This window comes from Tamandua tetradactyla, chromosome 5 (genome assembly GCF_023851605.1).
Source record: "Tamandua tetradactyla isolate mTamTet1 chromosome 5, mTamTet1.pri, whole genome shotgun sequence".
NCBI lineage: Eukaryota > Metazoa > Chordata > Mammalia > Pilosa > Myrmecophagidae > Tamandua > Tamandua tetradactyla.
The window spans coordinates 109206028-109227103 of record NC_135331.1 but is presented as its reverse complement, the minus strand read 5'-3'; the positions used below and the strand labels follow the sequence as shown (position 1 = coordinate 109227103).

At 43.9% G+C, this 21076-nt stretch overlaps 1 protein-coding gene and 1 long non-coding RNA gene across 3 annotated transcripts in view; one reads left to right on the top strand and one right to left on the bottom strand.

Moving 5' to 3' along the window:
* Nucleotides 1-21076, bottom strand: part of TFAP2B (transcription factor AP-2 beta) — a 29261-nt gene that overhangs the window by 5254 nt on the left and 2931 nt on the right. The window contains exons 2-7 of one of the 2 annotated variants that reach the window (XM_077162049.1): nucleotides 20451-20477; nucleotides 18774-19232; nucleotides 13875-13935; nucleotides 6305-6524; nucleotides 4479-4597; nucleotides 2236-2377 (exon numbers count right to left, since the gene is read on the bottom strand). In XM_077162049.1, the coding sequence (XP_077018164.1) occupies nucleotides 2236-2377; nucleotides 4479-4597; nucleotides 6305-6524; nucleotides 13875-13935; nucleotides 18774-19232; nucleotides 20451-20477 (1028 nt within the window). The remainder of the gene's footprint in view (nucleotides 1-2235; nucleotides 2378-4478; nucleotides 4598-6304; nucleotides 6525-13874; nucleotides 13936-18773; nucleotides 19233-20450; nucleotides 20478-21076) is intronic. The other variant, XM_077162048.1, reaches the window with a different exon arrangement.
* Nucleotides 6234-8637, top strand: LOC143684771 (uncharacterized). Its single transcript, XR_013176156.1, has 3 exons — nucleotides 6234-6554; nucleotides 7985-8035; nucleotides 8178-8637. It is a non-coding gene; the product is annotated as an uncharacterized LOC143684771 (long non-coding RNA).

The following is a 21076-nucleotide window of genomic DNA, read 5'->3' as shown; positions in this document are numbered from 1 at the left end:
TGTGTAAATAAAACCTAAAAACAGACGCTTAAGACACTGGGGAGGGTAGATTTTATTTGTTGAAGGTTTTTATTTCCTCAAGGCACTTAGAATTTAGAGGAATCTCTAAGTCTAGAAATCTTGTGCACCTAACTATGATCAGACTTATTTGAGAAATGTTTAATATAGGATAGGTCGGGAAGGTTCTGGTCCTGAAGCTCAAATGGCTTGATTTTGCTAGCGGGGAGAGACAAAGCATCCCAAAGGCCACAGCCTTTCACAGACTGGCAGCCATCTCCTGTCAGCCTGCCTCATCCTGGCTTATGGGTCAGTGAGAAAAGCAAATCTATAGCACTCCAGTCCCTCAGCACATGTAGGATGACCTGGCAGACACATGATGATACCTGTCCTTGCCAACAGGTTAACAGGGCCAGTGCCTGAAGGCAGATGTGACCCTGGGGTATCCTCTCCCAGGGCGGAGCCACTCTGGAGAGAGGCAGAGATTAAACCAGATGGAAAATATCAACACTCCCCCCCCACACACACACACACACACACAAATCAGCAACTGAAAGGTTGCTGGTTTTAAGGCTGTTGGGCAGAGAACAATAAGAGGCAACCTCTCTCTACCCTCTGGTTTCTCCATTCAAAACACACACACAGCCTCACAACAAGGAAGAATTGTGTACTGGTTCGGACCTAAGTAGGGTAATTCTTAGCCAGAGGGAACTTCAGAATCAACTAGAGGTTTTGGGGGGATAGAGTGATATTCTAGTACACACCCCAAAAAACCCACTCCTAGTGATTCTGATTGAGGAGGTTTGGGTCTGGCCTACACAAGATACTTTGAAAAAACTCACAGATGATCCTGATACTCAGCCTAGGTTAAGAAATGCTTGCTGGCCTCAGAGACGCCCCAAGGCTTCAAGGTGGAGGTGGGGGTGGGGGTGGGGGTGGAGGAAGAGGACAGGTCAGCTGTAACCATCTCCTAGAAGAGTTACTTGTGGAATCCTATGATCAGATTTGTATACTTTGTTATTGTCCTACCTCTCCCTCCCCATTTTTCCCTTCCTATTCCATAAAACATCACTAGTCCCCAGCCACCAGACACTAGGCAGAGCATAAGGGTCAATCTACTGACAAAGATCTATTTTATTACTACGTGGTGTATCAGAGGAAAATTTTCTCAGAAGAGGCTGGGTGTCAGGTTTTGATCGTTGGAAGAACTGGTTAAAATCTTTCCATAAGTTTGTACTCATTACCAAAGTGCCAAAAAGGAAATTCTGAACTGGAGAGAGCAAATGCGTAGAGTCAAACAGTTTAAACCTTCAAAGCCCAAACCAGGGTCTGTAAGCAATTAAAGTACTGGGACATTAATATTTTTTGACCCTGCGGAAAGGGGCAATCAAATTCCAATCACGTCTTAAAAACATCTGGACAAATTTGAGCAAATGATTTTTCAGCCTTCCATATATTTCTTTAAATTACGCTGTCAACGGAACAAACCGCGTCCTCGAGCACTAAATAAATGAGCGCCGCTGTTTGGGCCGCGCCTGCGAGAGAAACGTGCGGGCGCACGCAGCACCGCCCACTGCAGGCCTGAGCCGGCCATAAAACACCAATAATATGACACCGTAGCCAAAGACAGGAGTAAATCAAATAAATAGAAAACCCACTGTAAAAGTTCAAATGAGCTCTAGACCTAAATTTAGCTAGAGATTTACTATTTTCCCCTCTGGAGTTGTAGTAAATTTTACAAGGCTGTGGAAGATGACAAACAGCAACGTCGGAAACGTAGTAATTAGAGCTGTGGGTAGAGATGGGTACACGTGGGTGACATATAGAAACTCTGGGCATGCACACATGACCGGGCGGATATGACAGGGAGAAAGATGTGAAACCCGGGCAGAAGTATGCACCTAGGGATTCAGGTTAGAGCTGGAACAAGGACCCATCCAGAAAAGGTTTGCCTGACGTCGCAGGGTCGTGCAAGGGAAGTTTCAAAACCCCAGATTCAAATTGGCAAAGCCATTTCTCCCCAGAAACTTGGAAAGGGAGAAAAGAACTGCTGCAAGCTCCACACTCGACCAACTCAGAAGGCCCAGGGGAGCCGACAGGGCTTCCTAGCCAGCTCTCCACCGACTACAAAAGCCGCTTCTAGACAGCGCACTGAGCTCCCCTCCCTTCTCTGCCCCACCTTCCCAGGGGCGTGGCGCAGCGCAGAAGGAAGCAGGGCCGCGGGCCTTGGGCACTCACTTGGTAGCCAGCAGCATATTCTTTCGGGAGTGCAAGTCGCTGGGGTCCGTGTGCTGTCGGTTCAGATACTCAGAAACAGCTTTGGCGGGAAATTCCGTTTCACAGATGTACCCAAAATCCCGAGCTAAGTGAACAGCTTCTCCTGAGAAGAGAGAAGAGCAAGTGATAATCAGCACCCAGCCCCTAAATGACCCAGGTCAGCTGTGTTAGTTGTTAGAGAGTAGACTGATTGTTGGGGACAAAAGCAAAGGTGAGACATGCCCAAAGGAGAAAGGATTCTCAGAATATAATAAAAGTCGGTGGAGCAAACTTGGCTGCTACCCCCCCTTCCCAGCCTCTCCCCAATCGTGTTTCCAACCAAATCCTAGCTAGGTACTCCCTTTGTTTTAAGAAAGAGGAAGGCCCATAAATTCAGGAACCTAGACATTTGGCTAGATATTCAAGTCAGATCCTCCTCCTCTTCTTTTTCAATCATCAGGTATACTTGCCTATTTAAATAAAATATGTCACCTCGAATCTCCTATAATTTTATTAGAAACATTCTTAGTAATCACTAATATTATAGAAGCATAAAGCCATGTGTACATATGTCCATATATATATATAAGAATATACATGTGACACTGATGGATATAAACTATTCTATGCACCAATGAAATAATAATTCTCCTTGTCAGTTTTTCTGCTAGTCAGGTTTCAACTTTCTCCTCTTCAGAGGTTCCTGTCATCACCCTCTGACTTAAGGACTTTCTACTACACAAAGATGACATGGCAGCTATAGAAAATTCAGGCATTTGAGTGATTCCTCAGTTTATGTAGAAACCGCTATTAAGAAAACATTATCACCCTTTAAACCACACCCTGGGGCTCCAGGGAAGATCCAAATACGAAAAAGAGATATGTTAAATTATAGCATAGCTACATTATTTTTAAGGAGCATGACTTACTTTTAATCATCATTTTCATAATCACAACAAAAGACGCAGGTGTCATGCTTAAAATTATTCATGAAACTGAAAACTTCCAACCAAATATTGGAATTTCAGTGGGTTTTCCAGTTTCCTCATTTCTCATCCCAAAAGCCTATCTTGGGCTAAGATTACCTTTGACTGCTTTTCAAAATGAGGACTGTGATATTAGCAATTCCCCGAAGGGCAAAAAGTGAAACCCCCAGGCTGAGAGTCAACCATTAATAAGTGTGGTCTGGAAATACAGTGACTGCTGTCCCTGGAGGGTAGGTTTGGACTAGGCAACTTTGCCGTAACGATGGCAAAGTGCAAGACTTATTATAACTGTTATGACTTTATGGTTACTGCTTAAATATTCTAAGATCTCCTCCTGCAAGGACCAACTCCTCACAGGCATGTCATAATATCACATCCATAAAAGTAAAGTGGAAGAAAAAAAAGACACCTACATGCTACACTATAGAAAAAATTCTACAATTTCTTCCATTAGGATCATCTGACTGTATTTCCTATCCCTTCCCCATTCCACAAATTCAACTGCAGAGACTCTTATTCGAGACTATGTAGACAATCTTGTTTATTATACACTATAAATATCACCCCAACCCCCAAACTGTTAAGTTTATTAGAATGTGCTCATTACAATTAAAGCCCTTTAATTCACAAGTGATGAATCCACATTAAAGATCATATCTGACTTTCCACGGTTCCCCACCACCATCCCAATTTTATCCTAGGCATCACTGTCCTTATTAAGCTACACTTCAATAAAAATAAGACCCAGGTAATCACCAGGACATAGGATCCAGGGAACAACATGAGTTTTATTGTAATCATTAGGGGTTATGAATGCAATAATAGTTTCATAAATGGACAATGTGTTTCTAGTACCGGCTATACAGAGGTGAAATCTGGGGAGGGCAAGGGATATAGGATGGATTGTTGTTTACAGAGGGAGCTGCTCTTGCAAGAGTTCACACAGAAGGTGCATTGGACGCTGTGTCAGAGATGACCCTTCACTGGCTTAGTGGCTGGACCTGAGAGCACTCTTCAGAGCGTAGGGACCTTCGTCCAGCCGCGTGGCCTCCCTACAACTCCCGGCTCCCTCTAAGTAAAAGGACCTTTGAACTTCTCTCAAGCAGCCGCTTGACATCCAACTCATAAGGGCACAACAATCGCAATGATTTCCAGTTAATCATGAAACGTGTAAAATGTCAGCCTTCGGCCGATAGTTAAACTCAGCCCCTGCATGAAATGGCCGCACGTCTTGCTTACCTTCCACCAGGGAGGTGAGTAACGTGACATTTGCCGCTTTGCGCCTGCCGGCGGGTAAATTCAAACCGATTTTTTCTAGCCTTTCTCGCAAAGATCTCCCCCCATTTTTCGATTTGGCTCTGAAATTGCAAGAATTAACATTCTGATTAACCTCAAGTGTTCCTGAAACAAAGTTTAGATTTAGCAATCTAAAGCCCAGTGGAGCTTGAAGAGGTTTTAACTTGAGGTTAGCACATTTTCCCCCTTCCTTTTGGTTATTTGCTGATAGTTTGCTGAGGTTTGCTTAATTTCTGCAATACAGAGCATTAAAAAAAAAATGAGTCGTTTTCTTTCTTTCTTTTTTAATCTCCTGAGAAAAAAATGATACCAGATGGGAATAATTAGGGTATAGGTTGTGGGTCCAGAGAAGGTAGAAGTAGAACATGCACAAACACAGAGACACACACACGCACAAGTTCCTTCCTTGACACGCAGCCAGAGTGCTGAGCAAAAACTGGGCAAGCACGGCCTGCCTGAAAAAAAGAACAGAATCAATGGTTTACAGAGGAAAAGGCACTTGCTGAAACAGGTGGGTTTTGTGAGAAGGGGTCAAGTCTCTGTATAATGGAAATGGGTTAAGAGGTGAGGAAACATGAAAGTAAGGATGATGATAATCACAATAACATTAAAATGAACATTTTTGGAAGTTTATGCACCGTGATTAGTACAGCATATTGGTTATCTCATTTAATCACACAATAACTTGTATGCGCACGCGCTCAGTGCCCAAAGGGTGATTCAAAGGAACTTCCACACTTCGGGTCTCAACAACCGAGGTAGACCTCAGCAAGAGAATTCAAAAAGAGAAAGTCCCTGGGTCACACCCTTACTTCCTCCCAGGGCTCCCTCTGTGTGCTAAAGTCTGAGCAAAAATATAATCAATAAAGAAAACAGTCACTGCGACTTTTTATCAGGACACAGGACCCTTTTTCCAGGACACAGCTGCTCTTAGGAAAGAAAGGGACTTTCGACCCCCTACCTCAGATGGATTGACTTGTGAAGTTCATCTCAGACAATGTCACCTTCATATCAGGGTTACTGCCAAAGGGCTCAGGTGCTGGCAGGAACTGTGGAAAGGCTTTACTTCTCAAGATAAAAAGCCCCTCCTCCCCCAATTTCCACCTAGAATCTACGATTGTCTTCTTCCTGTATTGAAGAGCACCTGAATAGCCCAAGGAATTATTGTTACTACTTCTAAAATGCTATTATTGTTATTATTGGCGCTGGTATTGTTAAAGGAAAGAGGTCATACGTCTAGAACAGAGATTTTCAAACAGCGAAATACAATGCATTAGCGGGTCGTGAGGCAACTAACCCGTCACCAAATGCATTTGAAAACCTGTCTTACAACCGAACCCATCGCAGGTATAAAGAGGGGTTGTTTCAAGAAACTTGCTTTAGAAAAGTCCCGGGTCGCAAACTAGTGTTTAATACGCGGCTCTGGGCCAAAAGGATGTGTCACGGTCCCACGCCCTGGAGGCATCCCGGGGCTGGGAGGGAGCATAGGCTCCAGGCAATTAGAGGGAAAGTGGAAGAGGGTGGGAAGGGTGCTGTCCTATCGGCGGGTGGACGAGGCTGCGCGTGCGCGGCGCAGGCCCACGGGCGTGGGACCGAGGGCAGTGGCGCTTACGCGCGCGTCCCCGAGTACTCTGCACGCACAGCGCGTGGCCTGTGCTCCCGCCGCCGGGTTGCTAAGCAACCGCGTAGGCCCTCTTGTGTGTTCGGCAGTAGCCCTCCTCCCTCCTGCTTTCCCCAGTAACACCTGGTTTGGGTTTTTTTTTTTTTACCTTCTGAGGACGCCACCAAGGAGAGACGCGTTGAGACATTCGGGGGGTGAGAGCCGTCTCTGAACTTCCCCCACAGTTACTTTGTACTTTGAAGTTGAACTGAGAAGAGACAAGCGGCCCGGGACCGAGCAAAACACCTCGCCGGTGTTGACGGACATGCCTCCCAGGAAGCCATCTTTATTCATCATCAGAGAAGTCACAGATTTGGGAGGAACCGGAACTAGAGAGAAAAATAAAATATACCATAAAGGTGACCGGGTTTCGATCCTGCTGACCGGCTGATAGAATGTGTCAGGACGTGCGCAGAGGCGAGGCCACAGGACAGGGGCCAAGGGGAAAGCTGGGGGAGGAAGTGTTTGTTTCGCTGGGGCTGTCGGGCGTTCAGAGCGCTGGGAGCAAGCAAAAAGGCCATCACTCTTCTGGAAACTTACTCTGTATGTGTCTAGACGTGGATGGTGCTTGGAACAGCCCCGCACAGTACGCAAATCAAAAACACACGCATTGTGGATTGTGCTGTGAGAACGGGCTAATACTGTTCCGCCAAGTGTTGGCTGTGTCACCTTGGGCACCTTATTCAGCCCTTCTGAATCTTAGTTGCCTCATCTGTTACCTAAAGATAATAATGCCTATTACATTTGGTTCTGAAGCCCAAAGGTAATTCTCACCGTTCAATAAAATAAAGTGGTAAGAACAATGGTCTCTAAGGGAATCCCTTCCCCCTTTCCTGTTAGACCAGTATCTATGGCCCTCACCAGAGAGGACCAGCAGGGTGGACCCCATCAGATGATGTGCCCAAGAACAGCCAAGTGATAACACTGGACGGGAGAGTTGGACTCAAAAGTGCTGCTCATCTTTTTAAAGTGGGTCCCATTCCTTTTCTGCATAATAACAACAGATTCATTTAGAAATGAACCCAAATTCTGTCTCCAGTGAAAACAATTTTGCAGTGACATGAATTTTGTTTACAAATTAACATAAAGCACCGGCTGGTGATTATTTGGAGCGGTTATGATTTACAACAGGTGCCCTGATCAATCAACCAATCACTTTAATTCATATGAGCAGCGGTCTTGCCTTGCCCCAGTTGTTTCATTTCAGCAAGTAATTGATAACAAACCGCACTCAAGGTATGTTTTATGCAGAAGTTAATAAGAGCTGACAGCTGGTTGCCACTGCTACCCTGGTGCATTCAGCTTTTCCAGCCTGTATTTCTGTTTAATTGTGTTTCAGTGTCATCTGCACGTCAGGAAGAGGCGGGGCTCAGTGGAATCAGAAGGCTGGGATGAGGAACACTGAGTGGTCAACCTCCAGTTGTTTTTGGCAGTCTTGCCCCTTGGACTTCTACACTGCTCAAGCTCATTTTCTTTCTGTAGACTCTAAAGGCCAATAGGCAGGTGACTTCTGACCTGCCCTACATCTTTACTTCTATTGGAATAGGAAGCCCGCAAGACTTCAAAGAGTATTTGTTGGTCACCCGTACAGGGACTCTGTTGAAACATGCGTCTTTAATAAAGACACTATCTCATTTTATAACCCTGGCAGGTGCAAGATGCACTCTTTCTGCCTTCTGGGTCTGAGAATCCTATAGGTCAAACAAGTTGCTAATTGCATAACCACCTTGTATGGAATAGACTAATCAACACTGAGCATTTTTCTAAAAGCTTATTCTGTCTACCACAGATTCCAGTATTCAAAACTCCATGATTGCTTAAGGAGACTCCTAAAAGCCAAGTAGGTCCCAAAAGTTTTATTCACTTATGAATTACATTCGGTCCTTTTCAAACACCTTGTGGGAAAGGGCTTTCCTAGGGGAGTGGATGGACTGGGAAACGGTGAAGTATTCGTTTTACTACTTCTTGGTAATCTTTTTCAGATCTTTGAATTTGTCCTTCGAGCCCAAGACCTTGTTCCAGGCAGATGAATGATGTTAGGTGACAGAGTGGATCTTCTCCACTCTCATGAGGGCCTGCAGAAGGGGATTTCTTCTCTCCGATTCCCCTCATCATACTGTCATCAGTGAAGCTGCATCACATTTGAGAGTGAATGAATGAAAAATCCCAGTGTCAGTATTAATCTCATTTGGGTGTCAAAGATACTGGAGTTATAGTCACTTAATAGACAGTGATTGGGGAGGGAATATCCTATATCATGTAATTCTCTTACACAACATCCATGACCTATTTTCACCTATCTTTTTCTCCACAACATTCCTGATATCCATGTTTCAGATTCATATTCAAGGCACCATAAACAAATTTTTATGGGGAATTACATTACATACATAACGTTGAAAAAACTTCCCCCCCGAATGTAAATGGCCCTTCATAGTTTCAACATGATGTGAACAGTATAAATAAACTGTATAAAAATCTCATCCTTGATACTTAGTAAAAATTTCATTTATCTGTAAATATTATTTTAAAAAGAATATTTTAACAACAATAACAACACTAGGTCGAAAATACTAAGTTCCATTCCTGATTGCCACACTGGATAACTGCATATCTCCTGAGGATTGGAATTTTACCAGCTTCTCACAGTCACAGATGACAAATCTCTTCAAAAGCCAGGCCTTTAGAGACACTTTATAACCTGCCCTCTAATTTCACTATTGTTAATTGCCTGATTTACCTGACAAGATCTATTTCCTTTGGGAAATGTTTTTCACTCCCTCCTGTGGGCTGTATCTCTCCGCATTCACATTATACCTAAATACCACCAATCCAGTCAGCTTCTATCAGCACACTGCTGTATGAGGGGAGTTATTCCGCCCCCCCCAAGACACAAAGACTCTTTGAGCCAATGTTCTTCTGATTATATTTCCATTTTCTAATTCAAATATCACAATCCTTCTCACTCTTTACCCTCTCACCCCCCAGGTTCTATACCTCTCTTCTACTTTGGCCCCATATTGATCCCCTAGACTAGACCCTACACATTTCTGTCCCAACTTTCCTTTAAATCCATAGCTTCATTATCATCTACGGTCCCTTCCACTCTTACACCTGCTTAGCTCAGCTAATTAACCTCATATTTTATTCTCTTTGTCTTTTCCCTTCTGCTTTCTTCCAGCTTATCAATAAACCGAGAAAGCAACAGGGCCCGGTTGATTTGTTAGTAATTATGAGCAGTGTTCCTGCTCATGGAACCCAGAGATAACTGAGATAGGTTTAAAACGACAGCAGGAAATAGTAAAGAAATGGAGCATAGCAAAACTCAGCGTGAAGCTTTCAATTCTTTACATGTTTACAATTTTCTGTGCATACATTAAAACTGGGTGTCTTTTTATTTCCTCTTCAGTTCTCAGTTGGATGGCATGGCCAACTTCTAGATTTAAAATACCCACAAAACTTACCCCCCTCCCTTTTTCCCTGCATCATGTTGGGGAGAAGAAAAAAAGGTTTACAAACCAATCAATATTTCATTACAGTGACTGGAGTTTTATTTAAGAAAGAGGAAGGAAAAATGTTTAGAGAAAAGATTATTCATTAGTGGACTATATAGAGCCAAAATGTTAATAAGCTAGCTCTTAAATTCTCCTCTTTAAACCTAAGTGTGTAATCATAACTTTGAGATCTTTGTGTCTGGAAACAGACCCTCTGTGGGTCTGTTTTGTTGGTGGGGAGAAGGGCAGAAATGAACCCACCTAATAGATTCTAGGGGTAAGTCCCTTTGAAAGGCACCTCAGCTTAGTTTTAGCAATGACGTAGCGTGGTCCCCAAGGTTGAAATAATTAGTTCTCACCAGCAGAGTACTGCTTTCCTCACACACCATTTCTCATCTACCTGAGGGCTAAATTTTATTCCACATGTATAACATGTGTACAAATGTGGAAAGAAAAATAAAAGCAGCCCCATAAAGAAAGCTGGAATGTAAATCAAACTACAGATATTTAATGTTGGCATCCATTAGGGGCGAGTCTGAAAGTATAAAAGTCTAGATCCTGAGTTGAGTTCCATCACATACTTACTGTATGGGACCTTGAGAAAGTAATTTATCTTCTCTCTGCCTCAGTTTTCACACTTGGAGGGTTGGTGAAGAGTGTTTAACCTTTCCAGTATTCAAATTCTATGAGCTCTGATCACTCCTTAGGTGGCTGGAATGTATCTCAGGATGTCCAGTTGACTAAATATCTATTGGGAGTCAAGTCAGCTCTGGAAATGTTTCCTCTCGAACATCTTCGTTTGAGAGGAAACATACCTTCAGAGGCTCTCATAGACTCTTGGTACTTTTTACTTTCTATCCTAGCAGAACCCATTATAATTAAAAGTTGATATTTTCTTAAACCGGCTTCACCACTCTGTCCAAAAAGAAAATCCACAGCAATCAAAGTATTTTTGTGGGGAGGGGGCCAGAACTAATAGGGAGAGGGGGAATGAGAGAGAACTGAAGTTGAACTGAAACTAACCAAACAGGATATCCTAAGACCAATGAAAATGCCCCACAGTCACAACATTTGGACCTTGGACTCTAGCCACGCAAGCCTTTCCAAGAAATCCCAGCATAATTTCTGCTTTCTAAGGTGTCATACAGATTGCATCTTGACCTCTAAGAAAACCAACAACTTTTTCTTAAAGCATAGGTGAGCATTTTTTTCAGTTACGCTGCACGAAGGTGGCAGTGATCATCTATATTAGCTGGGTGACCCCCCCATTCCTAATCTTAATGGAACTGAGAGTTAAGAATGATTTTTTAATGTCTCGTTGGATTTTTAGACTGTTAATGTACCGCATCCTTCTCATTATTACTTTATTGATTGCTCATTGACCAGCCCCCTTCAAATCGTATTAACCACCCTCTGCCGGTTTAGATTAGGAGAGTTTAAAAAGCACCTTTCATTACTCCCCCACTCCTGCCAAGGAGTTGAGACTCGGCAGCTTAATGGGAGCTCTAATGGGGCAGCTAAGAGGAGAGGGGCCACGGTCCCTGCCGATTGCATTAATAGCTCAAAGGGGGCCAATACAGAAAATTAGCCGTAAACGAGCTCTGGAGATCTTCAAATGAAAGAGCCATTTATCACGCTGGCTACCTTCACTCCACTCGTTTGCACTCTCTACTGGGAACAACTCATTTCCTCTTAACTAAATTACTTCAGAAATGTCAGCTAAGCCCAGATAGCAAACATAACAAGAGAGGAAGCCTATAATCTATGGGGTGATATCAACAAGGGTGAAAAATTGGACTGGTTAAATTTTAGGAGGGATCCCTTCCACAACTGGAGAAAGAGAAGTAGAGACATACATCTTATACCTAAGTCTTATGGCTTCATAAGCTCGGAGCCAGGGACACAGAACTGGGCCAGTTGCTGGTCTTTTATTAACAAGGTGGAATTTTAAAAATCTCTTTGAAAGTCTGTTAGAAAATAAGCAGCGGAGTCTCCTGCCAGTTGTTGAAATTTCGAATATGTAGTTCAGAAAACTTTCTCAGCTTTTCTTTTACACAGTCTTTTGGGGACATCCCTCATAAAGGTTGAGTGGGTGGCAAAGATGGGAAATCAGAGGGCACGGAAGGGGCTTATGAAACCATAGACTTTAGTGGTCCATAGTAATTTAGAACAATAAAATCAACCAGTGATTCCTATTTTGTCCAGAACTCTCTAAAAATATAAATTTATTTGATTTTAGGATCTTTTCTTCTTGTGATAAAACAAGTATCTCAAATATTTCATAGTAGAGTTGACCTAACATTTCATATTCATATTATGCCCCCTGAATCAATTAAGGTGACTAGTATGCCGCTTAAATGTTTTAAGCTGCACATTAAAAATTAAAAAAAAAAAAAAAAAGCTTTGGGGAAGCATAGAGTACTCCTGTTTTGCCAAAATAGAACCAGCAACTTTGAATCAATATTCTCTTTTTCTTATTTCTAGAGATACCCTTATACATGAATATTTCACATTTTGCTGACAAACAACCTACAAGCCCTAAAATCAAAGCATCCCACATCTAAGAATATTTTCATCTCTGTTTTGCTAGGCAAGCTAAATTCCAAATATTTTCACTGGCCTGGCTATTAATCACATTTCTGATTGGTCATTGGTTGGCATGTCTCACTGCCAGCCCAAATGATGTTGTTAGGATATGGAACTCTGAGATGTGAGGTTCTAGCTTCCCATGAAAAGGGAAAGGGAAACTAAACAAACGAACAAACAAACAAACGGAGAAACTCCTCATCTCAAACCACCCTTGAATCAACCAAAAGAGAAGACCCAAGAGGAATTGATGAAAATGAACTATCAGCACAGTTACAAGTCGAAGCACCCAGCAAATCAAAAGCTGGCAATAAAAACTGAAACTATACTACCTAATGAAGAGAGGGAGTAAGGTTTGGAGCAAAACTTAAATAGTTTTGCTCCAAACCTTACTCTTCTTCTTCAAGATATTACATTCTGAAGCCAAAAGGCACCATTTCAAGTACAACTTCCCTTACCCACCCCTTAAAGAAAATCTAGAATGCCTCACCCTATTTGGAATCCTTTTATCACAACCCTTTTACTATCCCAGCTTGACTCTGGATCACTTTCCAAAGCATCTTTTCTTTTAATTGTTTTTGTGAATGTCACGCGGCTCAAATGAATCATAAATGACTGAAGCTGGGGATTGTTGACACCAAACATAAGGACAGGCCTTCTCCAACAACACTAAGGAAGGGTTGCAGTAGTTAAAAATGTATCTCCAAATACCAGTTCCCGCAATAATTAAAGATTGCACTGTTTACAGATTTGAGCTCCTAAATTCGTGGCACGTGAGTGACAATTCGGGACTTTCAGCAGCCACACTAATCGCCAGGCATTCTCTCAGTGACTGTCAGAGAAGAGGGGGAAAATTAAGCAGCTGCAATACGCCCGAAATGAGTTATTGTAATTACATTTAATTAGTTTAATTAGTTAATTATTTTGCTTACAGCTGTACAAGAGACTGCAAACATTTGTTAATATCACATGCCCTTTAACAGTATGGGGTGATTCCACAGTCACACTAAATCATGAATGCATATGTAGGAAGATTTAGAAATGTGCATAGGCTGTCTCAGCTTCTTGGGATGCGCATATTTAGCAACACATTTGGCACAATTAAAAAAATAAGAAGTAACATCTCATAAAGCACAGAGACCTGAGAACAAAATTGCCATAAGAAAATCAAATACAAAAACAGGGAGAGAAGAGGCTAGCTATCTCAGCTACACAGAGGTTACCTCAGCAAAATCCACTTATCAATGAAATAATTTGAGCACATTTTTGAAAGCAGTGTTTCCCGGCCAGTTCCACATATTATGGCGGTTCAATTATTTAGACTGTTTCTAGAATGGCTACCAAATGTACCATGAGAAGAATGGCAATAGTCTCTTTCCCTCTATCTCTTTCATCCAGGTTTGTGTCTGTTTCTCCCTCTTCTCACCCTATTTATGTCTTCCTGACATGCCCTTTCTCCCAGACAGAAAGCCGCTGTCCTATCATCATGAACAAATGTTTATGTCTTATAAAATAATGAATTCCCTTAAATTGAAAACTCACCATAAAGATATTAATGCACAATAAAACTTTGCTTACTTTGGGGGATATAATCCGTACCTTTTTTTATGACAGACTGGTCCAATAGATTCATGCCGCTGTTATTGGCATCTTCAACTGACTGTGAATATAAAAACATCACTATTCAAATTGACTGGATATTAAAGAATTGCACACATAAATCATGTCATTCCAAACTGGAGTTTCTGTTATTTCCATTTATATTAATTCACAAAGGGAGGTTTTATTATTATCCTTATTACCTCCAAATCGACATAGAAATTAAATTCACCAGAATTATAAATTCTTCCAATGGAAGAAGGGGTAGAAGGAAACTGCAAAAGGCATCTGGGATGTAATATTGGTTTAGTTCTTATATAAACATAGATATTACGCAGAAATATAAACCTTTATATTTTTTCTATGCATTGTAAAAATTTGGCAACAGCTGAAAGATTTTCACCAATAGTAGGAAGAGCAATTTCTGTTCTCCATTCTATTCCAGTGCATCTTAACCCCAGAGCCATTTTACAAATAGATAATAGTTTACATTATGAGATTTTAATTAAAGTCTGAGCAATTTGGAATGGAATGCAAACAGCAACACATAGGAACATGTTTGCAAGCCGCCAGGACTGCACACCCACTGTAGCCCGTACATGTTCCTGTGTGCGTGTGAGCTTCTCACTGTAAAACGAGTCCCTCTGAGCCTGCACAATTTACTCCCCTCCCCCCAACCCCGCTGCTGCTGCTGTTGCTGCTACTGCTTCCCAGCAAGGAGCACACCTGTTAGGAAAGCAGTAACTACAGACACATTCACACACAAAGGCCCATATCCTCCTAGTAAGCACTCAGGTAATTGCAAAAAAACACTCATTTTCTGTGTCAATTTCATCCCAGAGAAGGAAAGTTTCCTTGGCGGCACTTGTGATAGGAAATAACTGTTGGAGCAAGTATCTTACTGCAGACTGCATAGAAACTGTTCTGGCTGTGCATCTCAGGGTGTCCAAAGCAGTGGGTTTTTCCACCCTTATGAAAAAAAAAATGCTAGGTCTCTCTGAAATGTATGGCTGCTTTCTGTAGTCCTTTGAAATCCAAGTTTGGACTAATTTGTCACTTGCACTATAGAAAAGTAAAAAAGTTAAGGGTTTGAGAGTAAGGTATTTTCACAGCACTTCCCACTCACTCATGCTGCATCTCCAGACAAGGTGTGTGTTCATCACAAGAAAGAAACTGTCTACCCTAGCCAAGCTTCACGTTAGAGATGAGATGATTTGATCATTGAGGGGACATGTTAATTTGTATTCTTTTCATTTTTAAAAGTCACCTTTCTCAGAAAAGTGAAGAAAATTACTATTCTCCGTAAGAATCATTTTCCATGTTGCAACATGTCATAAACATCTTAAGAAACGATACAAAGCTTTTTTTTTTTTTTTAACAAAACTTTATCTTAACTTGTTTGATGCTCCCCCAAGGGACCCAAGTACACACATATGAGCACGCACACACAACGGCACACACAATTCTCGCCTTGCTGTGCTCACGTGTCTATAGGGGCGATATGTCCACGGAGGACTGTAATATCTGCCTGTGTTAGTGGGCAGGCTGACCCGTGCTCATACCGGCCTGGACCCTGCGCACCCACGACTCACCCTCACGTCCTGCGTAAATATGTATATACGCCTCATCAGCGACGTGGGGTACTTGTGGTAGTTAATGAGAAGGCTCTTGTCTGATTTTCTATCTAATTACGGCCGCCTGCTGGGTTTTTGTACAGGATATTCACGCAGCATGCTGGCGCTTAATCGTCACAGGGAGGATCGTAAAGATTTAATTAGGACTGCATGCGGAAGCTCAGAAAAACAACTCAGAGTCGTAATTACTAGACTTCTTTAGTTAAAAGTGATACCAGGGGTTGCTTTAAGACACTAGGGTGTTTGAGTATGTGTCTGCCTGTGTGTTTGGGGGGCTGGGTTGACTTAACATCCTTTCATGTTCATATTCACGGGTGGTAGAGGTGATAGGAGGTCAGAGATTAGAGAGCAAGATTGAAGAAGAAAAGGGGGTTGTATGTGACAACTAAACAAATCCTAAACTAGATGTCATCATTCTCTCCCTCTTTCTGTCTGGTGCTGTTTTCTGAGTTTTCAACTCCCCCCCCCCCCGCCCCCCTTCCGCACACACAGACATACACACACAATGGGTGAAATGTAGCATACCCAGAATCCAAAAAGCGATTTGCTAGTTTAATAGCCCCTGTGAGTAAATTGAAATAGAAATTGACAGGGTTTTATAGTTTCATTTAAAAAAATATTAGAAGCATTTGGTTAATTAGCCCTCCTCCTCTTCTCTTACGGTCAGGACGGTGGCCCCGCGTGGGAGGGTCTGGGTCGGACAGCATCCGCTGGCTCCGCGACTCCCCCACGTCCGATGCCCAGCCAGGTGAGTGCCCTTCACCATGGCGGCCCACGGGCCGGGCAGCTCCCCTAGGGTCTTGTCCGCAGTTCAGGCAGGTCCGGAACAATGACACACGAGGCCCTTAAGACCCTTAAGTGACCTCGAGACCAGGCTGAAGCACTGACTGGCTCTATTTAAAGACCGGACTTGCCCAACCAACCCAGCGTACATGCTGGGAACCTTGAAACTCCGACCAACTCGCCTAACTTTAGCCCTCCGCGCTCCAGCTCCCTAACTCCGGCGCGGATCCTCCGGACAGAAAAGATTTGGCGCAGCTTCTGAATTCAGAGATCTGATCCTATGTCCAACACCTTCTCTGTCTTTTTTGTCACTTGTCCTGTGTCACGTCAAGCACATCCCATGGCCAGAAGGCCTGTCAGCGCGGCGGAGACCCTGTCGTCTCCGTCCTGGGACCGGCGCAGAGTTCCTTACACTGACGGTGGTCCCCAGGAGGTCCCGCGGGCCTCCCCACCTCGCTAAGCGGGGGCCTGAGATGCTGTTGGGAGAGGGATAAGGGGGTGGGGCGGGGAGCGATTCGAGGGCCCAACCTGCTCCTTTTCTCTTTTTTCACCAGCTCTCTCCTCCTCCGCCGCGGACCGTATCCCCTACGGCAGCAACCCGGCCCGCCCTGCTCTACTCCCACAACACTACTGCATCCCCTCCGACGCTCTGTATTCTTCCATCTGCGCGCTGACCTGGCGCTGTTTTCCCCTCACCCTTCACATTTGTCCAAACACTCAAAACAAACAAACAAATAAAAGCCCTCACAATTCTATCTTACAGAAATTTTTTTTAAAAACCGAAAAAAAAAATCTGCTCCCTTTCTTTTTTTTGGGGGGGGGGGGGATTCCTGAGTTGGGCTTCCTGAATCACAGGGTTGGCAGGATGGTGTTCACCCGGCCAGTGTTAGTTAGCATCACCAGCATTAACCGTGATGAGTTGATCCACCTTCATTATTCGGCACTTTGAACCATACTCAGGAAGGTTAATTTAAAAACTCTTCCACCCTTCCGCTCCAAACGCATATTACCCCAATGCAGTAAAAGCAAAGCAAAAAACCCCTTGTCATGCACTATTACAAAAGGAACAGTATCTGCAGACAGGGGAAATCAAGCTCAATGAAATAAACAAAATTGTCACTCGTACTATGAGTAAATCCATCCACAAATCAGGCAATGCTGTCTTTAAAAAAAAAAAAACTGAATTTCCTTTAAAACAGTAAACCACCATAGACCACACACAGGCAGCATCAGATGCTGTCACCACATTTTGGCCATTTAAAAATATATTTTTTTCCAGCATGGTATAAAACAAGAACATATCCACCCTTTTCCCTTTCTCATTTTATTTTTCTTTGCCTCAGAAACATGTCTAAAATGATGCATAGTATACATGTCTTTGCCAATGAGACCGAGGTGTCAATTAAAGATCTTTCAACCATATTTATCTTTTCTGGAGACAATTTAAACTAGGGGAGAAAAGGAGACCTGCTCAGCATCACCAAGACAGTTTTTAGGAATTATTTCTTTGATGTTTCTTTGTTTAGTTTAACCAAGTATTCTCATCCAAATCAAGCTCCATTGTGTAGGTTGCAGATGGGATAGTATGTGTGGGGGAGGTGGGGGGGCGTGTTGAGCCTTTTGTTTTAAGAAATAAACACGTGATACTTCTTCAACTAGGAAGGTAGTTGGGGAAAGGAGTGTTAATGAAAGGGGAGGACTGAAGAGGGAGGTGGTGAATATTGCTCCACAGTCATTTAAAGGACCAAAAAGCAAAGAACCTCCAAAATGGCATGTGTCCTCAAGAACTCCCAAACCAAATTATCTGGGTCTCTTTCTCACTAACATTCTATTTCTCTGGTGATGGCTCGAACTCATTTATCTTGGAAAAGGGCTCTATAGCTTATGGAAAACTCAAACCAAGACCTGGCTTGGACAAACATAGCACAGGTCTTTTTTTCCAATGTGCATTGTAAGGCTTAGCAAAATCTTTTCAGATACTGCAGGAACCTCCACGGCTCCAGAAGGACCCCAGGGCCTCCATGCTGGAGCCCCAACCTGAAGGCGACCAGGAGACCCAGTCAAAGGACCAGGCCCACTATGGGATGTGCTTGGCTGGAGGGGGAGGGGGTGGGGTCGGGATACCAAGCTTGCTCACACAAAAGCACAGAGAAAATGCAGAAGGTGGGTAGCTTAGACAGACGAAAACATCTAACCTCGGTTCGGATGATCCTAAACTAAGGAAAGACACACAAAAAATTTTTTCCTTCATGACTAAATTTCTGGCGGTTCTGGCTTTCATAATAAGCCCCGGAAGTCACCACTATAGACCTGGGCATATATACGTAAAGATGTACACAGTTATATATGTTGTGTCCAGCTCATCCTGTTCTGAAGACGGGAACAACCTCCCGCCAAGTGACAGAGCTGCGCCTCCCCTTCTCCCCCATCCCAGGGGACATTCGTTATTTGTTTATTGTCTTTATCGTTTCTTTGTGGTTACCTGGACGTCTTCCATGCCAGGGTGGCCGAGGCCGTGCAGCGAGAGGCTGTCACCCATGCCCGCGTCCAGGCCGTGGTGCGCCGAATGCAGCAGCACGTCCGGCCGGCGGACCGAGTGGTAGTCCCTCCGCGGGTCGAGGCCCGAGAGCTGCGGCAGGGCGGCCCGAGGCTGAGGCAGGAGAGAGCCGGCTTCTGAGCCCACTTCTTGCCGCTGCCGTTGTCCCCAGGGGTGCTGCTGGGGTTGGTGCAGTGGGTTTAGAGAGTAGGGGTCGTTGACATGGGAGTAGGGGTCCTGGCTCTGGTGGTAGGGGAGCGGCTGGTAGGGGGGCGGGAAGTAGGGCGGCTGGAAGTCCGACGACGGGGTGTGGGACAGCGGCGGGGCGCTCGAGTACGGTCCTTGGGACACCGAGCCCAACTGGGAGAGCCGCGAGCTGTGGCTCGGGACGCCATCGTGCCGGTCCTGGGAGCCGAGAGAGAGAGAGAGAGAGAGAGAGAGAGAGAGAGAGAGAGAGAGAGAGAGAGAGAGAGAGAGAGAGAGAGAAGGGGAAGAAGAAGAAAAAAAACAAAAATACAAGCGACAGATGGAGAATCCGGGCTTTCATAGTTTGATCCCGGGACGGGGAAAACCAGCGTGCGAATCTTAGACCCCCGAGTTGACTAAGAGGGCCACATAAATTCAGCAATTCCAAAAGTGAGGCTTTGGGAAAAAAGGAAATGAGGTTGGGGGTGTCATCCACTTAACCAACATCTGACCCTTCTTTTGGGAGTGCAAAGCTGGCAAAGGGGGTGAGGGAAAGGAGGGACATGTGTATGGGGGGCGGGTTGGAGATTCTAAATGCCTTAATCAGTAGTATAGGAATCTTACATGTGGCCTTTGCACTTCTGGGCATTTAAAACTATTTCTTCTAACTCCTACAGAGGCCCAATGCATAAAAATATAACTTCATGGTATCTACCGTCCTGCCTCTCCTGTTTAAAATGCAACTTCTGCCTTCACTGGCAACACAGCCGGCAGACCAGGAGCTCCCCACATACCCCAATAATTCCAGAAGCTCCGAGGAGTCTGCCTGATCTGAGTTTTCAGTCATCCTTCCCTCCACAGGAGAATTTAAATAACATAAATAGTTTTTTATTGAAACAGATTTGGGCCTGTGTTAAATTGAGTTGTAGTACGCAGGAATTGTTTTTAAGGTTGCTTTTCTATATCCAACATTATTGTACTGCAGACTGTGAATATGAAGGACTTGAGGGTAAGAAGGGGGGTGAGAACACAACTTATTTTCATTCTATCTGGAATGGTAAAATAAGTGAAATGACAAGGGGGAGGTGTGTGTGTGGGGGGGTATATAAATTTCTCCCTCTTCTCTGTGGAAATGCCATGGTAAACTCCCCAAGGTTCTCTATGGAAGTAGTCACCTAAATTTCCAAACTGCAATGGCAAAGAAAAAAAAGTTTTGCTGCTCAGCCTCCCCCCTCCCCAGCTGACTCATGGAGCTCAGAGGGAGAACACACAATGCAGAGAGAAGCAGCTGCAGCCTCGTCCAATTATGGTGCTAAATTACCAAGCCAAAGGCACTCAAAGGAAGAGAGAGAGAGTGAGACTTACACACACAGAGATAGAGAGAGACAGTGAGAGGAGGGAGCATGCAATTCTGGTACAATGTGAATCCAAACTCACCATGGATGAATAGGTGTGGACTAACATCTGGAAAAAAAAGCCTGGTTACTGCTCAAAATCAAACAATGATTAAAAAAAAAAATCAAGGAGTCCAGCGGAGAAGCGAGCTGGACACAGGAGTCGAGCTTGAGGTATTTCCAGGACAAGCCATCAAAAAAAAAAAAAAAAAAATTTGCCCCCCCAACAGGATTGTGGATGCGTGTCACACAGAGTTATTCATCTGTCTCTAGCTGTCTTTTTGGCCTCTTTTCTTCTGCCGTTCTTGGGGGCTCCAGATGCAATCCTCTTCCACCCGAAGCTGGGCTCAGACTGCTCGGGCGCCCCTTCCTCCCTCCGCTTGCCTACACCGCCTCATAATAATTGATATTCATGACTATTAATATTACACGAGTACTTTAAAGGGAGAATGGAGGACAAATGGAGCGTGAAGCAGCAGCGAGCGCAGAGCTCCCCTACTATTGTAAATGACGTTCATTCAGTGGAGAATTACTAGATGTAATCAGACGAGGGGGCTGGCAAACGCAGACTGGGGAAAAAGTTTAGCAGGAAAGAGGCAGAACTTCAATTAACTGAGCCGAGGACACGCGTAAAGCAGCCCCTGCTTCTTTGGACAAGGCAAGGGGCAA